At 63.6% G+C, this 19095-nt stretch overlaps 1 protein-coding gene across 1 annotated transcript; it reads left to right on the plus strand.

Moving 5' to 3' along the window:
* Positions 1–1124: 1124 nt before the first annotated feature.
* Positions 1125–13758, plus strand: SLC8A2 (solute carrier family 8 member A2). The gene is made up of 9 exons (XM_059718263.1): positions 1125–1827; positions 2408–3076; positions 4095–4540; positions 9584–9687; positions 9962–9979; positions 10946–11070; positions 11217–11316; positions 12429–12704; positions 13350–13758. The coding sequence occupies exons 1-9, from the start codon at positions 1147–1149 to the stop codon at positions 13724–13726; spliced, it is 2796 nt and encodes a 931-aa protein (XP_059574246.1). The 5' UTR covers positions 1125–1146; the 3' UTR covers positions 13727–13758.
* Positions 13759–19095: the final 5337 nt, after the last annotated feature.

Genomic DNA, 19095 nt, shown 5'->3' on the forward strand with positions numbered 1-19095 from the left:
TGGTGCGTGTGTGTGAGTACATGGAGCCTGTGGGTGGGTGTGTGTGTGTGTGTGTGTGTAGCATGCATGTGCTTTGTGTGTGTGTGTGTGTGAATACACAGTCTGTGGGTGGGGGGTGTAAAGTGCATTGTGTGTATGTGTAGTACATGTGTGCTGTGTGCATGAGCGGACTGTGGGTGGGGAGTATGTTCTGTGTGTGTGTAGCATACGTGTGCTGTGCATGTGTGAAGACATGAATCGGTGCATGGGGGTGTTTGCAGTGCATATTCTGTGTGTGTGTGTGTAGCATACGTGTGGTGTGTGTGTGAGTACGCAGAGTCTCAGGGAAGAGGGGCGCAGTGTGAGTTCTGTGTGCACATGTGTATGCCTCTGCATGTGCATATAGCGTGAGTGTGCTGCGTGCTTGTGTGAGGACCTGGAGCTGTGGGTAGAGGGGTGCAGCGCCTGTGCCCTGCATGTGTGCATGAGTGTGTGCATATGCCTCTGCATGTGCATAGAGTGTACGTGTGCTGAGCATGTGTGCGTGCGTGGACTCTGGGGGGGTGCAGTTCATGTTCTGTCTGTGTGCGCGTATGCCTTTGCACATGTGTATAGCAGGTGTGTGCTGTGTGTGCACATGTGCTGTGTGCACACTCTACAGGTATGCAAGGGGTGCGTGCTGTGTGTGCAAGCTGTGTGTGTGCATGCACTCGGTGTGTGCATGTCCTATGCGTGCGCTGTGAGCGCACTCTGCGTGCATGTGCACTATGTGCCTGCACTCTGTATGCACGTGCATCATACGTGCACATACTCCGTGTGTGTATGTAGGTGTGGTGCATGCAACGCGCACTGCACCCTGCCGAGTCTACACACAGGCGCAGCACACGCACGCTGTACATGTGTGTCCTGGCCCCCGCCCCAGTCACACATCCCCGGCTCCCAGCCAGGCTGGGCTGAGGCCCCGGGTCCGGCAGCGCCGGCGGGCGCGAGAGCAGCGCGGCCGGGCAGGCTGCCACCGGCACCATCTGCTGGGCTTGGCACCGTGGGGCAGCTTGGGGCGGGGGGGCATCTCTGGGTCCCCTGGGGCAGGACCCCCGGGCTGTCTGCAGAGCACGGGGTCTGCTCATCCCTCTCCACCCCTTTCTCCTTCTCTCCCCAGATCCCACGATGGCGCCGGGCCGGCGGGCGCTGCCCCAGTCCCTCGGCCGGGCCCTGCTGGCCTCCGTGCTGTGGGCCGAGAACGTCTCCGGAGCGGTGGCAGCCGCGACGCCGGCGCCGGTGCTGGAGAACAACGGCACCTGCCAGGGCTCGAACCGGTGCCTGCCGGGGGTGCTGCTTCCCGTGTGGGAGCCCGACAACCCGTCGTTCGGGGACAAGGCGGCCCGGGCCATCGTGTACTTCGTGGCCATGATGTACATGTTCCTGGGCGTCTCCATCATTGCCGACCGCTTCATGGCCTCCATCGAGGTCATCACGTCCAAGGAGAAGGAGATCACGGTCACCAAGGCCAACGGGGAGACCAGCGTGGGCACCGTGCGCATCTGGAACGAGACCGTGTCCAACCTCACCCTCATGGCGCTGGGCTCCTCGGCCCCCGAGATCCTGCTGTCGGTCATCGAGGTCTGCGGCCACAACTTCCAGGCGGGCGAGCTGGGCCCCGGCACCATCGTGGGCAGCGCGGCCTTCAACATGTTCGTGGTCATCGCCGTGTGCGTCTACGTCATCCCCAACGGCGAGAGCCGGCGCATCAAGCACCTGCGGGTCTTCTTCGTCACGGCCTCGTGGAGCATCTTCGCCTACATCTGGCTCTACCTGATCCTGGCGGTCATCTCGCCGGGCATCGTGCAGGTAGGACGTTAGCCCGTGACGGGTCCCGTGTTAGGCCGTGACAAGCCAGGACCGGCTTGAGGTTAGCCCGCGGTAGGCCCGACGTTAGCCCATGATGGGTCACGACAGGCTTGACGTTAGCCCGTGATGGGTCCGACGTTAGCCCGTGATTAGCCTGACGTTAGCCTGTGACGGGCCCGATGTTAGCCCATGATGGGCTCAATGTTAACCCATGACAGCCCATAACAGGCCCAATGTTAGCTCGTGATGGGCTCTACATTAGCCCATGATGGGGTTGACGTTAGCCCACGATGGGCTGCAGCAGGCCTGACGCTAGCCTGTGCTGGGCCCAACGTCAGCCCACAAGAAGCCACGACGGAGGCCACGCCATACCCAGACCCAGGTCCCTTGCTCGCGTCCGCTCTCGCTCGACAAAGCAGAGCAGCCGAATCCAGGCGCGGAGCAGCGGGGAGGCGATTGCGAGGCGGGGAGGAACGGGGGAAAACCCTGCTCCCGTCCAGCGCTGCTTTCTGGCGCCCCGGGGGCCGGGCAGGAGGGACCCGGGGTCTGACCCCGTCTGTGGCCTTTCTTCCGTCCCTAGGTGTGGGAAGCCCTGCTCACCCTGGTCTTCTTCCCCGTGTGCGTGGTCTTTGCCTGGATCGCCGACAAGCGCCTCTTCTTCTACAAGTACGTGTACAAGCGCTACCGCGCCGACCCGCGCAGCGGCATCATCATCGGCACCGAGGGCGACTTCCCCAAGGACATCGAGATGGACGGCGGCTTCCTCGCCCACGACCGCGTGCCCGACGGGGCCGCCCCGGCCTCCCCGGCCCTCACGGCCACCGGCCCCAGCCAGGAGGAGAAAGACCTGGACGAGAGCCGCAAGGAGGTCATTCAGATCCTCAAGGACCTCAAGCAGAAGCACCCGGACAAGGAGCTGGAGCAGCTGGTGGAGATGGCCAACTACTACGCCCTGCTGCATCAGCAGAAGAGCCGCGCTTTCTACCGCATCCAAGCCACGCGCATGATGACGGGAGCCGGCAACATCCTCAAGAAGCACGCGGCCGAGTGCTCCCGCAAGACGCCCGTGGCCTCCGAGGGGCCGGCGGAGGCCGAAGAGGACACGGCCAGCAAGATCTTCTTCGAGCCGTGCCTCTACCACTGCCTGGAGAACTGTGGCTCTGTGCGGCTGACGGTGGCCTGCCAGCACGGCGGGGAGGGCGCCCACACCTTCTACGTGGACTACCGGACGGAGGACGGGTCGGCCAAGGTATAAAGGGTCAGTTTTCGGGATGGGACCGTGCCAGGGGGTGGGCGGCGAAGTGGCCGCGAAGGGCTGAAGACCGAGGAGGACGGGGCGGGAGCCCAGGTGGGTCCCCCCGTGAGCAATGGTATGACACGGCAGGAGAAACTCAATGCAGATGAAGGCAAAAGTCAGGTCGTAGACGGAGAGAGCAACCCCCCGGCAGATGAAATTCAACGTAGACGAGGGCCGAGGTCTTCCAAAAGGACGGGGGAGAATTGGAGAAGGTCCCAAAGAACCCGGGGGGGCTTTTCCGTTTGGAAAGGAGAGGGCTGAAGTGGGGGGACAGGCCGGCCGGTGATAGCTTCACGAAGGGGGTAGACCGTCGACTCAATGGCCAACTCTTGGCCTACAAGACCCAGGGCGCTAGGACCAGGCGGATGGGGGAAGGGGCACGCATGCAACACTTATGCACGGCCCCGGGAGGTGGGGGAGGCCGAGCAGAGCAGCAAGGGGCCGGGCTGTCCGTGGAGGGGCCGTCCGGCCGCGGTTACGGCGCAGGTGGCTTGCAGGCGCGGGGTCGCCGTCCCGGGGGGTTTAAAGACCAAAGTCCTGGCTGGGATGCTGGGGCTGGGGCTGGGGGTCGGACTGCACGGTCCCTTCCCACCCTCATTGTCTGCGAGTCTAACCCAAGCGCTGCCTCCCCTGGGCCGGGCTCTCTGTGAGCGATCCCCGCGCGGGAGAGAGGCCCGGGAGTCACGGGATCGTAGGGAAGTGGGGCTGGAAGGGACCTCGCGTGGCCCCTCTCCAGCGAAGCTCTCCCGGGTCTGATGCTCGGCCGCCCTCGGGGTGGGGACGTGCGTCCTGCTCGCCAGCCTCAGTTTGCCCATCTGCAGCGCCCAACCTGTGCCCGGCAGACGGGACCCGCGACGCCTGCGAGGGGGAGGCCTTTCCCACCCTTTGCTCTTGGCCGCGGGGGACCGGCGGCGAGCCCCCCCCCCCGTGGCCGGCAGCTCCCGTGCCCTTGTGTCCCCCCTCCCCGCAGGCGGGCTCGGACTACGAGTACAGCGAGGGGACGCTGATCTTCAAGCCGGGCGAGACGCAGAAGGAGCTGAGCATCGGGATCATCGACGACGACATCTTCGAGGAGGACGAGCACTTCTTCGTGCGGCTGCTGAACCTGCGGGTGGGCGACGCCGAGGGCATGTTCGAGTCCGAGGAGGCCGGGCACCCGGCGGCCCGGCTCGTGGCGCCGCTCGTGGCCACCGTCACCATCCTGGACGACGACCACGCCGGCATCTTCACCTTCCAGGACCGCCTGCTGCACGTCAGCGAGTGCCAGGGCACCGTGGAGGTGCGGGTGGTGCGGGGCTCGGGCGCCCGCGGCACCGTGCTCGTGCCCTACCGCACGGTCGAGGGCTCGGCCCGCGGCGGCGGCGTCGACTACGAGGACGCCTGCGGGGAGCTCGAGTTCCACGACGACGAGACCGTGTAAGCCCTGCCCCCACCCCCCCCGGAGGCGGGGAGGGGGGATCTCCAAGCCCCAGCTCCCGGAGTCATGGGATTCATTCGGGGTGGGCTGGGATAGGAGTAGAGGACGCCCTGCAAGCCCCAGCTCAGCATGGTGGGATTTGGGGCAGGCTGGGATGCAAGGAGGGGACGCCCTGCAAGCCCCAGCTCCAGGAGTCATGGGATTCGGGGGGGGTATGGGGAGGGGACGCCCTGCAAGCCCCAGCTCCAGGAGTCATGGGATTCGGGGGGGGTATGGGGAGGGGACGCCCTGCAAGCCCCAGCTCCAGGAGTCATGGGATTTGGGGGGCTATGGGGAGGGGACGCCCTGCAAGCCCCAGCTCCAGGAGTCATGGGATTCAGGGGGCTATGGGGAGGGGACGCTCTGCAAGCCCCAGGTCCAGGAGTCATGGGATTCGGAGGGGGTATCGGGAGGGGACGCCCTGCAAGCCCCAGCTCCAGGAGTCATGGGATTCGGGGGGGGGTATGGGGAGGGGATGCCCTGCAAGCCCCAGCTCCAGGAGTCATGGGATTTGGGGGGGGTATGGGGAGGGGATGCCCTGCAAGCCCCAGCTCCAGGGGTCATGGGATTCGGGGCTTGCAGGGGCGGGGGATGTGCAATGGGGAGTGGTGCTGGGGGCAGATGTCATGGGTTGGAGCTTTTTGGTGGGGAGGGGGCTCAGGAGTGGGGATTGCCCCTCCTGCAGGAGCTGGGGGTCTCCCAGGCTTTGGGGCTCTGCTGAGCGCCCCCCGCTTTCAGCTCCATAGGTCGGGGGGGGGTTTAAGTCCCAGCCTGGCACCCATGGGGGAGGCCGTGCCAATGCTGCTGGCACCAAGCCCTCAGGGTCCTGGCTGGGGGATCAGCCCCTGCTGCACTGGGGCAGGAAGGGGTTTCCCCCCTTGCTCAGACATGGGGGTTTTGCCTTCCTCTGCCGTGGGGGCAAAGCCTCTGTTCGGGGGCCTTTGCACCCTCCTGCTCAGGGAGATTCCCGCTAGCAGCCCGCGGTACGGGGCACAAGACACACGCCAAGCAAGCACGTTGGCACCCGCGACCCTCTGCAGCAGGGTCGGGCGCAACATCTGGGGCTGCGGCAGGGCGGGCGGTCGTCTCCCGCGGGGTTTGTCTGGGGCTGATCCTGCCTCGGGCCGGGGTCGGACTCGGACTCGACGTGACCTCCGACCTAGTGCTAGCCGGGTCAGTCTCGCCGGTACAACTGTCCGCGGGCCCCCGCTCTGGGCCCCATGTGTGCATGCGCGTTGCAGGGGGTATTCCCCAGAGGTGGCTGCATCTAGGGACCCAGCAGATCACACCGCCCCCTCCCTTTGGCACTAATTAGAAGGGGCTTCGCTAGTCTGGTAACTCGTTAATCCTATAACGAGAGGGGACTCCCCCCGGCTGCAGGCGGGGGTGGGGGGGTATCACCCTGCTAGAGCCACCCACGCCTGCCCTCGCGGGGAACCCAGGCGTCCTGGCTCCCTGCCCCCCCTCCGAACGTGGGGGGGAACTACGGCTGGTCTCTATGGTGATGGAGCAGTCCTGAAATTACACACCGGCCGTTCCCTGGCAACCGTGCGGCCCCGGCGACTGGTGTGTTGGACACTGCGGTTCCCAGAGCCGGCGTGGGGACCCCCCCCCACGCCCCACTGTCTGTGAGGTGCAGCTGGGGGGGTGATGCGGCTCCGGGCATCCTTGGGTAGGGGGCATGTGCCCCCCCGTCTGTGCGGGGGGCCAGGAGGTGGGTGCGTGGCCAGAGCAGCGGGGGTCTGGGGTGCAGGCCCCTTGCAGTCGCGGAGAGTCCGTCTGTCCGCCCAGTGCCTCCAGCCTCATCCACACCGTCCGTCCGTCCGTCCGTCCGTCCGTCCGCCTGTCTCCACGCCCCTCCGTCCGCCCGTCTGGCTGTCCAGCCCCATGCACCTCCATCCATCCATCCACCCACTCGTCCATCCGTCCCTCCGCCCCTGCCTTCACTCGCCCTAACCCGCCCCGTCATCTGTCTGTCTGTCTGTCCGTCCATCCAGCTGGCTATCTCCCTGCCTGTCTAGCTGTCTGTCTGTCTGTCCATCCATCTACACTGCTATCTGTCAACCTGTCTGTCCATCTCCATAGCCCTCCATCCACCCACTCCCCCATCCGTCCGTCTGTCCGTCCGTCCGTCTGTCCATCTCTTTGTGCCTTCATCCACCCACCCCCGCCTCTGCCTGTCTGTCTGTCTGTCCAGTCATCCAGCCCGCTATCTAGCTCTCCATCTAGCTGTCTGTCTCTCCATCGGGGTAGTCCGTCCATCCCTGGGGATAGCCTATCCATCTGTCCATCCACCCACCTGCCTCCCTGCTTCCCCGTCCAGCCCCCCCCCCCCCCCCCCGTGGCCGCGGTTTGGGGGCCCTGCCCCCCCGCCGGGAGGCCGCCGCAGCGCCGGGTAATTGATTTCTCTGCTTCGTGTCAACATGGGAGAGCTCGCGGTTGCCATGGAGATCCATCCCGGTCCCCACCCCCCGCACGCAGGGAGGCGCCGGCATCCCGTTGTGCTGCTCCCCTCTCCCCCCCCGTCCCCATTGGGGGGGTCACTGGGACACCCCTTGGATGGGGGTGGCAGAGATACGCACACACAGACCCCCCTTGACTTCCCAGCAGCGGACCAGAGGCCCGGCGGCTCCATGCACCCCTCTGCCTGGAGAGAATCCCCCCTCGTGGCCTGCAGTACGGGGCACAGGACACAGCAGTAGGGGGCGGCCTGATGCTGATCCTACAGGGGTCAGAGGCCAGGGTCAAGGCGCCAGGCTGGGGCCAAGGAGACTGAAGTCAGGTTCCCACCTCTGCCACTGACTTCCTGGGCAGCCTTGGGCAAGTCCTTTCATCCCTGGACATGTGCAGCCCCCGGCGCTACCGTAATGCATGGAATAAATGCCCAGCAGCATCATGGCCCTTTGGGGGGTGGGATTGCAGGGGGCTCCAGGGTTTGGCTTGGGGGTCTGGCTCACGATATTGCTGCCAGCCGCGACGAGGAGGCTAACGAGGGTGGCCCTGGATCGGTCCCCCCCCCCCCGCCTGTCCCAGCCTTCAGCGCTCCCCCCATCCTTCCTCGTGACTCATCCTCCAGGAGGCATCTGCTCCGCGCAGATAATTATTCCTCTCCTCCACCCACCGCTGTTATATAAAAAATAGACCGGGGGGGGGGGGAGATTTCCCCAGATCTTCATATTCCGGAGCCGGAGCTGGTGGGGGAGGGGGGGCGGATGCCTGCTTCTGCTGCTTCCCTGGGCCTCAGTTTCCCTCTGGGCTGGGCCTGGGGCCCCGTCACCCCCTGGGCTGAGGGGTCCCCCACCCCCCAGCTGCTGGGGGCCTGCACCTGCTGCATGCGGGGGTCACGGAGTACAGGGGGCCTGACTTTGCCCCCCCGGCCCAGCTCAGGGTTGGCTTGGAAAGTGGCCTGGGCGGGTGCTGCAGAGTGCTGGAGGGAGGGGCGGGCGTGTGCGCGTGCATATCTGTGCATCCAAGTGTGTTCATGAACAGGTGTGTGTATGTGCGCGCGCACATGCACACATGCACGCACATCCAAGTGTGTTCATGCAAGGGTGTGCATGCATGCATGCATGTGTGTGTGTATCCAAGTGTGTTCGTGCACATTGTGCGCACACGCATGTGTACATCCAAGTGTGTTCTTGCAAGGGTGTGTGTGAGTGCGCACGCATGTGCACGTGTACATCCAAGTGTGCATGCAAGGGTGTGTGTGTGTGTGTGCATCAAATGTGTTCATGCAAGGGTGTGCGTGCATGTGCACATGTGCATCCAAGTGTGTTCATGCAAGGATGTACATGCATGTGTGCAACCAAGTGTGTTCATGCAAGGGTGTGTGCATCCATGTGCATCCAAGTGTGTTCATGCACGTGTGTGTGTACATCCAAGCATGTTCATGCAAGGGTGTGTATGCGTGCATGGGTGTGTGTGTGTGCATCCAAGTGTGTTCATGCAAGGGGTGGTGTGTGTGCATCCAAGTGTGCTCATGCAAGGGTGTGTGTGTGTGTGTGTGCATGTGCATGCGTGTATCCAAGTGTGTTCATGCAAGGGGGGTGTGTGTGCAAGTACACCCCATGTGTGCATGCCTGCCAGTGTGTGTCTGTGTGATGTGTGTGCAAGTGCATCCATGTGTATGTGCCTGAAAGTGTGTGTTTATATGATGTATGTGTCCCCTTGTGCATGTAAGTGCACCCATGTTTGTGTACCTGCAAGTGTGTGTCTGCACGATGCGTGTGTATGCAAGTGTATATATGTTCCTGTGTGTGTGCACAGGTGTGTTTAGGCAGGTGCCTGTGGGTGTAAAAGTGTGTATGTATATGTGTGTGCAGGTGTGTTCATGCATGTGTCTGTGTGCATGTGTTTTTGTGAGTGAATACATGCATGCGTGTGTGTGCTTGCAAGTATGTCTGTATGATGCATGTGTGTAAGTGCATGTGAGTTCTCTGTGTGTGCGTTCATGCATGTGTGTATGCCTGAAAATGTGGGTCCATATGATACGCATGTGCACGCAAGTGCATGTGTGTTCCTGTGTGTGCATGCGCACATGGAAGTGTGTTCATGCAGGTGCCTGTGGGTGTGCAAGAGTGCAATGTGTGTGTCTGAGTGTGTGTGTGCATACGTCTGCAAGCATTTATCTGTATGATCTATGTTCATGCAAATGTGTGTGTTCATGCATGCGTGCTCCTACAAGTGTCTGTGGGTGTGCAAGAGTGCAGACAAGTGCGTGCATGTTGGTGTGTGCGCATGCAAGTGCGTGCTCGTGCATGTGTCTGGGCAGGCAAGCGTGTGTGTATGTGCGTGCAAGTGTGTGCATGCACATGCATGTGCGTGTGACAGAGCCTGGCTGCCGCCACCCGCGGGACTGTGAAGGGGGTGGGCATGCTGCGCAGTGCCGGGGGGGCATCACGGGCACCCCCCACTCACAGCAGTAGGGAAGCCTGACACACAGATGAGCAGCCCCGGTGCCAGGCCCAATCCTGACCCCCACCCCTCCCACCCCGTCCCGGCAGGAAGACGCTGCAGGTGAAGATCGTGGACGACGAGGAGTACGAGAAGAAGGACAACTTCTTCATCGAGCTGGGGCCCCCGCGCTGGCTCAAGCGCGGCATCTCGGGTACGGGCGCCCGGGCAGCGCCGCGCAGGGGGTGGAGCAGGGCCAGGGCTGGCAACCAGGACACCTGGGGTGTTCTGTGGCTCTGGGGGGGAGCGGGGGGTGTCCCTGGGTCAGGCCTCAGGATTGGGGGGGCAGGGGGTGCATCCGTGGCGGTCAAGTCCTGAGGCTGGCAGGCAGGACACCTGGGTTCTTTGTGTGGTCTGGTGCCAGGATTGGGGCCGCCGGCTGGCACTGGCGCGTGCTGACGGCCCGCTCTCTCTCCTTCTCTCTGCAGCCCTCCTGCTCAACCAAGGTGAGGCCCCCCCTGTGCCTGCGCCTGTGCCTGTGCCCGGGCTCCCACCGCCGGGCCTGGGGGGCGCGGGCAGTCCGGCAGGGCGTGGAGCCGTGCCAGGCCCCGCTCGGGTGTGCGTGGGCGTGAGGAGCACCAGGAGACGTGTGTGGGCGGGAGAGAGAGTGCGTGCGAGCGCGGGGGCGGGCGCCGGAGTGTGCGCGGGAGGGCGAGAGCGAGTGTGTGTGCGTGTGTACATGCTGTGCGGATGTGTGCTTGCATCTGTGTGTACCACGAGGGTGGGTGAGGGTGTGGATGTGTGTATACCAGGGGTCTGTGTGTGTGTTCGTACTGTGGGGATGTGTACGTGTGTGTGTGTGTGTGCATCATGTGTCTGTGTGTGTGTACCACGGGGATTGTGTGTGTGTGTGTGCACAGTGGGGGGCATATGTGTGTATACCATGGGTCTGTGATTCTGTGTGTGTGTGTGTGTGTGTGTGTGTGTGCGCACACTTGAATTCATAGACCGTGGGGTTGTGTACGTGTATTTGTGTGTACCATGTATCTGTGCATGTGTGTATATCACGGGGATACGGGCATATATAGGTGTGCGTGCATACTGTGGGGATGTGTGCATGTATTTGTGTACCCCTTGGGGGGGTGTCCACGTGCGTGTGTATACACTATGGGGATGTGTGTGTGTGTATGTATCCTGTGGCAATGTGTTTGTGTGCGTGTGTACCGTGGGGATGTGTGCATGTATATGTGCGTGTGCATGTGCCATGATGACGGGCACAGGTGGGTACCTGGGGGCAGCCCCCAGCTGCCTCCCCACCGGGGCAGGAGACACCTGGGCTGGGCCCCGCTCCCCGCCCGTCTCCGTGCCTCAGTTTCCCCAGCGCCCCACCCTCCATGAGCGGCAGATCCGGGGGGGGGCAGGCAGGGGCTGGCGCGGGGGTGCCGGCAAGGCTCAGGGTGCGGTGCCCGCAGGCGAGGGTGACAAGAAGCTGTCGGCGGAGGAGGAGGAGGCGCGGCGCATCGCCGAGATGGGCAAACCGGTGCTGGGCGAGAACTGCCGCCTGGAGGTCATCATCGAGGAGTCCTACGACTTCAAGGCAAGGGGCGGCCGGACGCCTGGGGTCTTCCCCCAGGTCTGGGGGGGAGCGGGGGCTGGACGGGAGTGGGGCCTGGGGGGCGAGAGCAGGGTGTGGGGAGCCCGGACGCTGGGGCCCCCAGCGCTGACCTGCCGTCGCCCCCGCAGAACACCGTGGACAAGCTCATCAAGAAAACCAACCTGGCCATGGTCATCGGCACCCACTCGTGGCGGGAGCAGTTCCTGGAGGCCATCACTGTCAGTGCCGGTGGGTGCCACGGCCCCGCGCTCGCCCCACGTCCCACCCCAGACTCAGCTGCATCTCAGCTCTGGGCAGGGGCAGGTCCCCGCATGAACAACCTCCGCAACCCACCCCAGACTCAGCCGCATCTCGGCTCCGTGGGGGCTGATCCCCGCATGAACAACCTCCACATCCCACCCCAGACTCAGCTGCATCTCGGCTCTAAGGGGGCAGAACCCTGTGTGAACAACCTCCACATCCCACCCCAGACTCAGCCGCATCTCGGCTCTGAGGGGGCAGATCCCCGCGTGAACAACCTCCACATCCCACCCCAGACTCAGCTGCATCTTGGCTCTAAGGGGGCAGATCCCCATGTGAACAACCTCCACATCCCACCCCAAACTCAGCCGCATCTCGGCTCTAAGGGGGCAGATCCCCGTGTGAACAACCTCCACATCCCACCCCAGACTCAGCTGCATCTTGGCACCAAGTGAGGGCCCCGGGACAGTCTCTCAGTGCCCCTCCCATCCTGAACTACACCCACCCCCTCCACGCCAGCCTGGGAAAGGGGCACCTGCGCCCCCTGGTGGCACGGATGGGGTTTGTCCCTGTTACTGTGGGCTTGGCAGGCCTTAACGTGCCCCGCCCCAGAGCCAGCCGCATCTCACTACCGTGTGAATGGGTCTGTATGTAAACCCCACCCCCACAGCGTGTCCCACCCTAGAGGTGGCTGCATCTCAGTGCTGAGCAATGGGTTCCCTGATGTTCCACCCCAGAAGCAGCCGCCGCAGCCCTGGGGTCCACCAACGCCCCACACCCAGAGGCAGCCGCATCTCACTGTCACGTGAAACCGTCGCTATAGAAACACCCCCAACATGCCCTACCCCAGAAGCAGTGTCATCTGAGCCCTGGGGTCCACCAGTGCCCCACCCCAGAGGCAGCTGCATCTCACTGCCATGTGAAAGGGTCTCTATATAACCCCCTCAATGTGCCCCACCCCAGAGGTGGCTGCATCTCATAGCTGGGCAATGGGTCCCCTGATGCTGCACCCCAGAAGCAGCTGCCTCTCAGCCCTGGGCGAGGGGTCCCCGAACCCTGCACCCCGGAGCCCCTGGGTCAACGTTACCCCCCGGTGCCAGGTGACGAGGAGGAGGAGGAGGACGGGCGGGAGGAGCGGCTGCCGTCGTGTTTCGACTACGTGATGCACTTCCTGACGGTGTTCTGGAAGGTTCTGTTCGCCTGCGTGCCCCCCACCGAGTACTGCAACGGCTGGGCCTGCTTCAGCGTCTCCATCCTGGTCATCGGCCTCCTCACCGCCCTCATCGGCGACCTGGCCTCGCACTTCGGCTGCACCGTGGGCCTCAAGGACTCCGTCAACGCCGTCGTCTTCGTGGCCCTCGGCACCTCCATCCCCGGTGCGGGGGGTGTCGGGCTGGGGGGGTCCAGCAGGGGGCACCACGCTGGGGTTCTAGCCGGGGGGTCATATTGGGGGAGGGTCCAGCAGAGGTGCCAGGCTGGGGGAGGAAGATGGCGGTGGTCCAACAGGGGGGGCTGTGCTAGGGGGCAAGACGAGGGGGTTCATTAGGGGTTCCTGAGCTGGAGGGGGGCAAAAGATGGGGGGTGCCATGCTGGGGGGCAAGATGGGGGAGTCCTTTAGGGGTTGTTGGGTTGGAGGGGGGCAAGATGGGGGTTGCAACAGGGGCATCCTGCTGGGGGGGCAAGATGAGGGGCTCCATTAGGAGTTGCCAGGCCAGGGGGGGTGTAATGGGGGGCAGCAGGGGGGGCTGCAGTGGTGGCATGTAGGGGGTGCACGGAGATGCACGTGCACCCCCTGGCAGCGCTGATGCACCCCTGGCAGCCAGGTTTCCCCGCTTAGGTTGCTGACTGGCGGCTGGGGGGGCAAGTGCCCCCCCAACTCAGGAGGTACCAGTCGGCCGTGCGGGGGGGCTGTGCTGGGGGGCAAGACAAGAGGGTCCATTAGGAGTTGCCAGGCCGGGAGGGCAGCAAGATGGGGACACGTAGCAGGGGGCACTCACCCCCTTCTCCCCACCTCCCCGCAGACACCTTCGCCAGCAAGGTGGCGGCCCTGCAGGACCAGTGCGCCGACGCCTCCATCGGCAACGTGACGGGCAGCAACGCGGTGAACGTCTTCCTGGGGCTCGGCGTGGCCTGGTCGGTGGCGGCCGTGTACTGGGCGGCGCAGGGCCAGGACTTCCACGTGCAGACGGGCACGCTGGCCTTCTCCGTCACCCTCTTCACCATCTTCGCCTTCGTCTGCATCGGCGTCCTGCTCTACCGGCGCCGGCCCCAGATCGGCGGCGAGCTGGGCGGCCCCCGCACCCCGAAGCTCCTCACCGTCGGCCTCTTCCTCGGCCTCTGGTTCCTCTACATCCTCTTCTCCAGCCTCGAGGCCTACTGCCACATCAAGGGCTTCTGAGCCCCCCGCCATGGGGGTGCGGCCGGGACCCCCGCGCTCCAGCCCCCGCCCCAGGGACCTGGCGCCCCCATGTCCTGTGTGTGTGCGTGTGTGTGTGGGGCCCGCGCGTGGGGCCGGGGAGCGTGGACTCTGCTGGCGGCGGGACCCCTCCCCACTGACCCCGGTGTCCCCTCCCCCCGTCTCCCCCGCCTCCCTGGACATGTCTGGAAGCCCCCAGGCCGTGAGCGTGAACTCTGCTGGCTGCCAGACCCCCCATAGACCCCTCAGTTCCCCTCCCCTCATCTTCCCCTGAATCGAACAAGCCCCTAAGCCATGAACTGGAACTCTGCCGGCAGCCGGACCTCCCCCACTTCCCCTCCCCCATCTCCCCTCAGGTTTTAACAACCCCCCAGGCCGTGAGTGTGGACTCTGTTGGCAGGCGGACCCCCTCGCCCCAGTTCCCCTCGAACAAGCACCTAAGCCATGAACTTGAACTCTGCCGGTAGCTGCCCCCCGTCCCCCGCCATTTCCCCTCCCCCCAGCTCCCTTGACTCAAACAAGCTCTTAAGCCATGAACTTGAACTCTGCCGGTACCCAGACCCCCTCCCCCCTCCATTTACTTCCCCCTGTTTCCCCCCACTCAAACAAGCCCCTAAGCCATGAACTTGGACTCTGCCGGCAGTTGGCCCCCCGGTTCCCCTCCCCTCCCCGACTCTTGAGTAAACCCCCCAGGCCGTGAGCATGGACTCTGCTGGCAGCCGAACCCCCACGCACCCCCAATTCCTCTGCCTCCGTCTCGCAGGGACCCTAGTTGTAGGCGAGGGGGGACCTGTGCTGCTCCTCTGCTGCGTACACAGACATTTGGTCTCCCAGGAGCGATGGGGCCTTCCCTCCTGCAGCGGCCACGTTTGCCCCAGGAGAAGCCGCTCCAACGTCTGTATGCTCTGGACTTCTCCTGGGAGAGCAGCAGCGACTCTCCCAGGAGAAAAGGAAGGCCCGTGTGAGGCCCCCGAACGTCCCCCCCGCCTTGGTTTCTGCTCGTCACCGTGCGATTGGGAGCTCCCCCGGTGGATGGACGGACGGACGGACGGACGGACACACCCAGGCTGGAGGTGCCTGGGGTGGGGGGAGCCCGTTCCTGCCCCCGCTGTGAAAGGGGCAGGAAGAGTGGGGTGTGTGCACGCTGCGGACCCAGCCCAGCAGGGCCACGCACACCTCATGCTTCCCCTCCCGCAGGTGCCATGTCACAGTGTGCTTGGCTGGTCACCAGACACCTACACGCGTGTGTACATGAACACATGCATGCATCCAAGCACATGCATTCACTCGGACCCACATGCATTTGCACATACACATCTGTGCATCCACCCACACGTGCATGCGTGTGTATATGCACCCATGCATCCACACGTTTGCACATGCCCCTAGTGCACGCATACACACACACGTGCATTCATGCACACCCACGCACACACCTGCACATACACATGTGCATGTGCCTCCATGCACCCATGTACACACACGTGTGTATGTGTACCCATGCACCCATACATGTGTATGCATGCACATACACACATGCAAGTATGCACACCCATACATGTACCCCTCTGCACATACATGTGCACACACACATATGTGCAACCACCCCTACATGTGCCTACACACACATGCATGTGCACACATGCATGCACGTGTACCCATGCGCTCACACAAGTGCATGTGTGCATCCCCATGTGCTCACACAAACATGCACACGCGTAGGCACACGGACCCATGCACCCACATGTGCACATATAAACATATGTATCCCACTCTTTGCACATACGTATCCCACTCTTTGTATCTTTGCACTCTCACACCAGCGTGTGCACACACACACACACACAGTCATGCTTCATGGCACTGCACTGCACCCACTGCTCTTAGTTGCACACACACACATGCATGCACAACAGCACTTCATCACTACACGTGTGCTTCCAGCTGCTTTCACACATACTCGCACAGGCGCACACGCTGTGGAAGCACACATGCCCAGAGCACCCCTCCCCGGGAACATGGTGCACCTCATTCCTTGGTGGGGGGGAGGGGGCAGGCAGTAAGGCCTAGACCTGGCTCTGCAGCTGGAGAGACAGCAAACACCACCACCTTCCCATCATGCCCCTGTCTCTGTGCCCTTATGCCCCGCCCCCAGGGGCTCCTGCTGCAGCTGGTTCTGGTGAGTGACCCCCGGTGGCGTGGAACGGAGCTGCCTGAGTTTGCCGGGAGCCTGTGGGGGGGCGCGCGGTGTGACCTGTGGGGCACCCCCTGCCTGCTCCACCCCCAGCTCCCCCCACCAGTTTCCCATCAGCCGCTGCTTCCAGGCTCTGCCCATGGATGCTCAGCCCCACCCCCGTTGAGGACCCCCCAGCCCTGGAGACCCCAGGCCCCCCCCCCCTTTCACCAGTGCTGTTTGGGGGGAGCAGGGCCTTGACCCTGACCCCTGACCCTAGCCATGCCCCCTGACCCCAATGTGAATTCCCTTTTGTAAAGACCCAGCCAGTGCCAGGCTTGTGGGGGGCAGGTGTTGGGGGGGTCCAGGGGGACCCCCCACTTCTCCGAGCCACCTGAGGGGGGGTCTCTAGGCTGGGGGGCAGTGTTTTTAACCCCTGTTTCTTACCCCCCCCTTTGTTTTGGATACCAGGAGCTTTTCATGCCCATGACTTTGTACCTTGCCCCATGGGGGCTCTTGGGGGGGGTCTCTGCCCCCCAGCTGCCCCCCCAGCCTTGCCCCAACCCCTCTCCCCGCCTGCATGCCGCCTCGCCCCACGGAGACGCAATACAGGTGTTTTGAAGAAAGCTGCTGTGCTGTGCTCTTCTGGGGGGGGGGGGGCTGCATTTGTGCCCCCCCAATTTTGGGAGGGGGACTTTTGGAGTTGGGAGGGGCGGTCTGCCAAATCCCCCTGACTCGCCCAATTGGCTAAGCAAGTCATCGCCGGAGTTGGGGGCTGGGGGAAGTGACCCGCGCACCTGGGTTCGTTTTGGGGTCTAGGAGGGGAGGGGCTGGGGGTGAGAGCAAAGAGCCGGGGGGGGGGGGGGCACAAGAACACCTGGGTCCTGTGGGGGCTGGTGGGATTGTGGTGCCCCCCCCCGCCAAGGTGCTAGCACAGTTCATGCCAGAAGCCACCAGGTGGCGACACGTCCCCAAAAACTGGGCCCAGCCAAGGGGGCGAGTGGGGATGGGACCCAGGTGTGGGGGCCACAGACCCAGCCCCCCTCCCGGGCCACGACTGCTCTGAGTTACTACCCCGGGGCCTAGAAACAAGGGTTTTCACCCCAAAATAAAGCTTCCACGTGCAGACGGGCACGTGGACTGGGAGGGACAAGCCGGGTCTTCCCCATCAGGGCAGGGCAGGGCTGGGGGCAGCTCCGTGCCCCCCGCTACCTCCAGCGCCCTGACCTGGGCAGGGGGGCAGGCTGGGTGGCTGGGTTGCATCCCCCAGCTCTGGGGGGGGAGTGGGGGCTGGGGGGCAAGGGTAGGGGGGCCGGGGTGCTCCTAGCGTGGGCTCTGGACCCGGCTGGCGGGGGGCGGACGTGTGAGTTGGGGGATTGGGAATTAAAGTGGGGGGGGGTCCACCTCCCTGCCCCCTCCCCCCCAGCCTGCCTTCCTCGATCCAGACAGCTCATCCAACCCCATCCATCCATGTCGTCCCCCCCGGCCGTCCGGCCGTCTGTCTGTCTAGCAGCCTGGACACCTGTTGTCCATCTGTCTGTCCATCTCCGCGCTCTCTCCGTCCGTCCGTCCAATACATGCCTGCCCGTCACCTCCCTGCCCGCCTGTCTGTCTGTCCGTCCATCCGCTGGTCTGTCTGCCATCTATCTACCCAGCCTCGTCTGTCTGTCTGTCACTTCTCTGTCCGTTCGATCGACCTGCACCCACGCCCGGCAGCCGTCTCTCTGCCCCTCTCTCTGCGCTCCCCGTCGCATCGCCCCGTCTGTCTGTCTGTCTAGTGTCCATCGTCTGCCTCTCGCCTGTCTGTCTGTCCACCTGCATAAACACCGGTCACCTGCCTGTCTGTCCATCCCCGCGCTCTCCATCCACCCATCCAGTGTGTGCCTGTCTGTCGTCTGTCCATCCATCCATCCATCCCCCTGCCTGCTTGTCTGTCTGTCTGTCCATCCGTCTATCTAATACACGCCTGCCTGTCTGTCTATTCGTCTCCATCTGTCTGTCCATCCCTGTCTATCTAGCTATCCCTGTCCATCCATCCCACCTCTGTCCGTCTGTCTGTCCATCCCAGCACCCCCCGCCCCACCTCCCTGGCTCCAGGCAGGGTTTGGGGGGGCTGGAAGCTCCAGAGCAAATTAATGCCCCCCCCCCCAAGCTGGGGACCCCCGCGATGGATGGGCCTGGGGGATAATTGCCCTTCATCCGTGGGGGGGGGCAGAGCTGGGGGACCCTGTGCCAGGTGCACCCCCCGCCCCATGGGCCGTCAGTAGCTGGGGAGAGAACCCAGGCGTCCAGGCTCCCGGCCCCATCCAGCTCCAGCCACTGAGCAGGCGTGTTTCTCTTGCACTAGTGCAAGGAGAGGTCACACAAAGGTGCAGGCCCAGCCCCAGTGCGCGCACACCCATGTGCCCTCATGCGAGCAGGTGCATGAGAATGGATGGGGGCAGCACACCCATGCGCTGGCATGCAACAGGCCCCGGGGTTGCACACCTATTTTGCACACACACAAGGCCCTAACACCAGGCTGGCATAGATGTGTGGGTGTGCAACAAGCTGAGAGGGGATTTGCACACCTGTTTTGCATGCTTGAATGGGGCCCTGCCCTTCTAGGGGAATTTGCACATGCGCATGGGCCCTGGCTGCCCCTTGGGGTGATGTAGACATGTGCAGGTGTGCAACAGGCTGGGGGGGGGTGCATGCCTGTTTTGTACACACTCATGGGCCCTGGCTCCCCCAGGGTAGCATAGATATGTCTGGATGTGCAACAGACTGGAAGGGGGGATTTCCACACCTGTTTTGCACACACTCATGCAGGGCTCTGCCCCCGCAGGGTGTCACGGACATATGTGGGTGTACAACAGGCCTGGAGGGATTTGCACCTGTTTTGCACACAGACACAGGGCCCTCCCCCCCCAGGGTGTCACAGACATGTGCAGCTGTGCAACAAGCTGGGGGGGATTTGCACATCTGTTTTACACATGGGGCCCTGTCTCGCCAGGGTGTCACAGACATATGTGGGTGTGTAACAGGCTGGGGGGGATTTGCACACCTGTTTTACACATGGGGCCCTGTCTTGCCAGGGTGTCACAGACATATGTGGGTGTGTAACAGGCTGGGGGGGATTTGCACACCTGTTTTGCACATGGGGCCCTGTCCCCCCCCAACGGGTGGCATAGACATG

This window comes from Alligator mississippiensis, chromosome 15, assembly GCF_030867095.1.
Source record: "Alligator mississippiensis isolate rAllMis1 chromosome 15, rAllMis1, whole genome shotgun sequence".
NCBI classification, from domain to species: Eukaryota; Metazoa; Chordata; order Crocodylia; family Alligatoridae; genus Alligator; species Alligator mississippiensis.

Bases quoted from the DNA above. Each gene is read 5' to 3' on its own strand.
- SLC8A2 (XM_059718263.1), top strand. From the start codon at position 1,147: ATGGCGCCGGGCCGGCGGGCGCTGCCCCAGTCCCTCGGCCGGGCCCTG. The intron at 3,077-4,094 runs GTATAAAGGGTC...CCCTCCCCGCAG, and splicing joins CGGAGGACGGGTCGGCCAAG to GCGGGCTCGGACTACGAGTA. The intron at 11,317-12,428 runs GTGGGTGCCACG...CCCCGGTGCCAG, and splicing joins GGCCATCACTGTCAGTGCCG to GTGACGAGGAGGAGGAGGAG.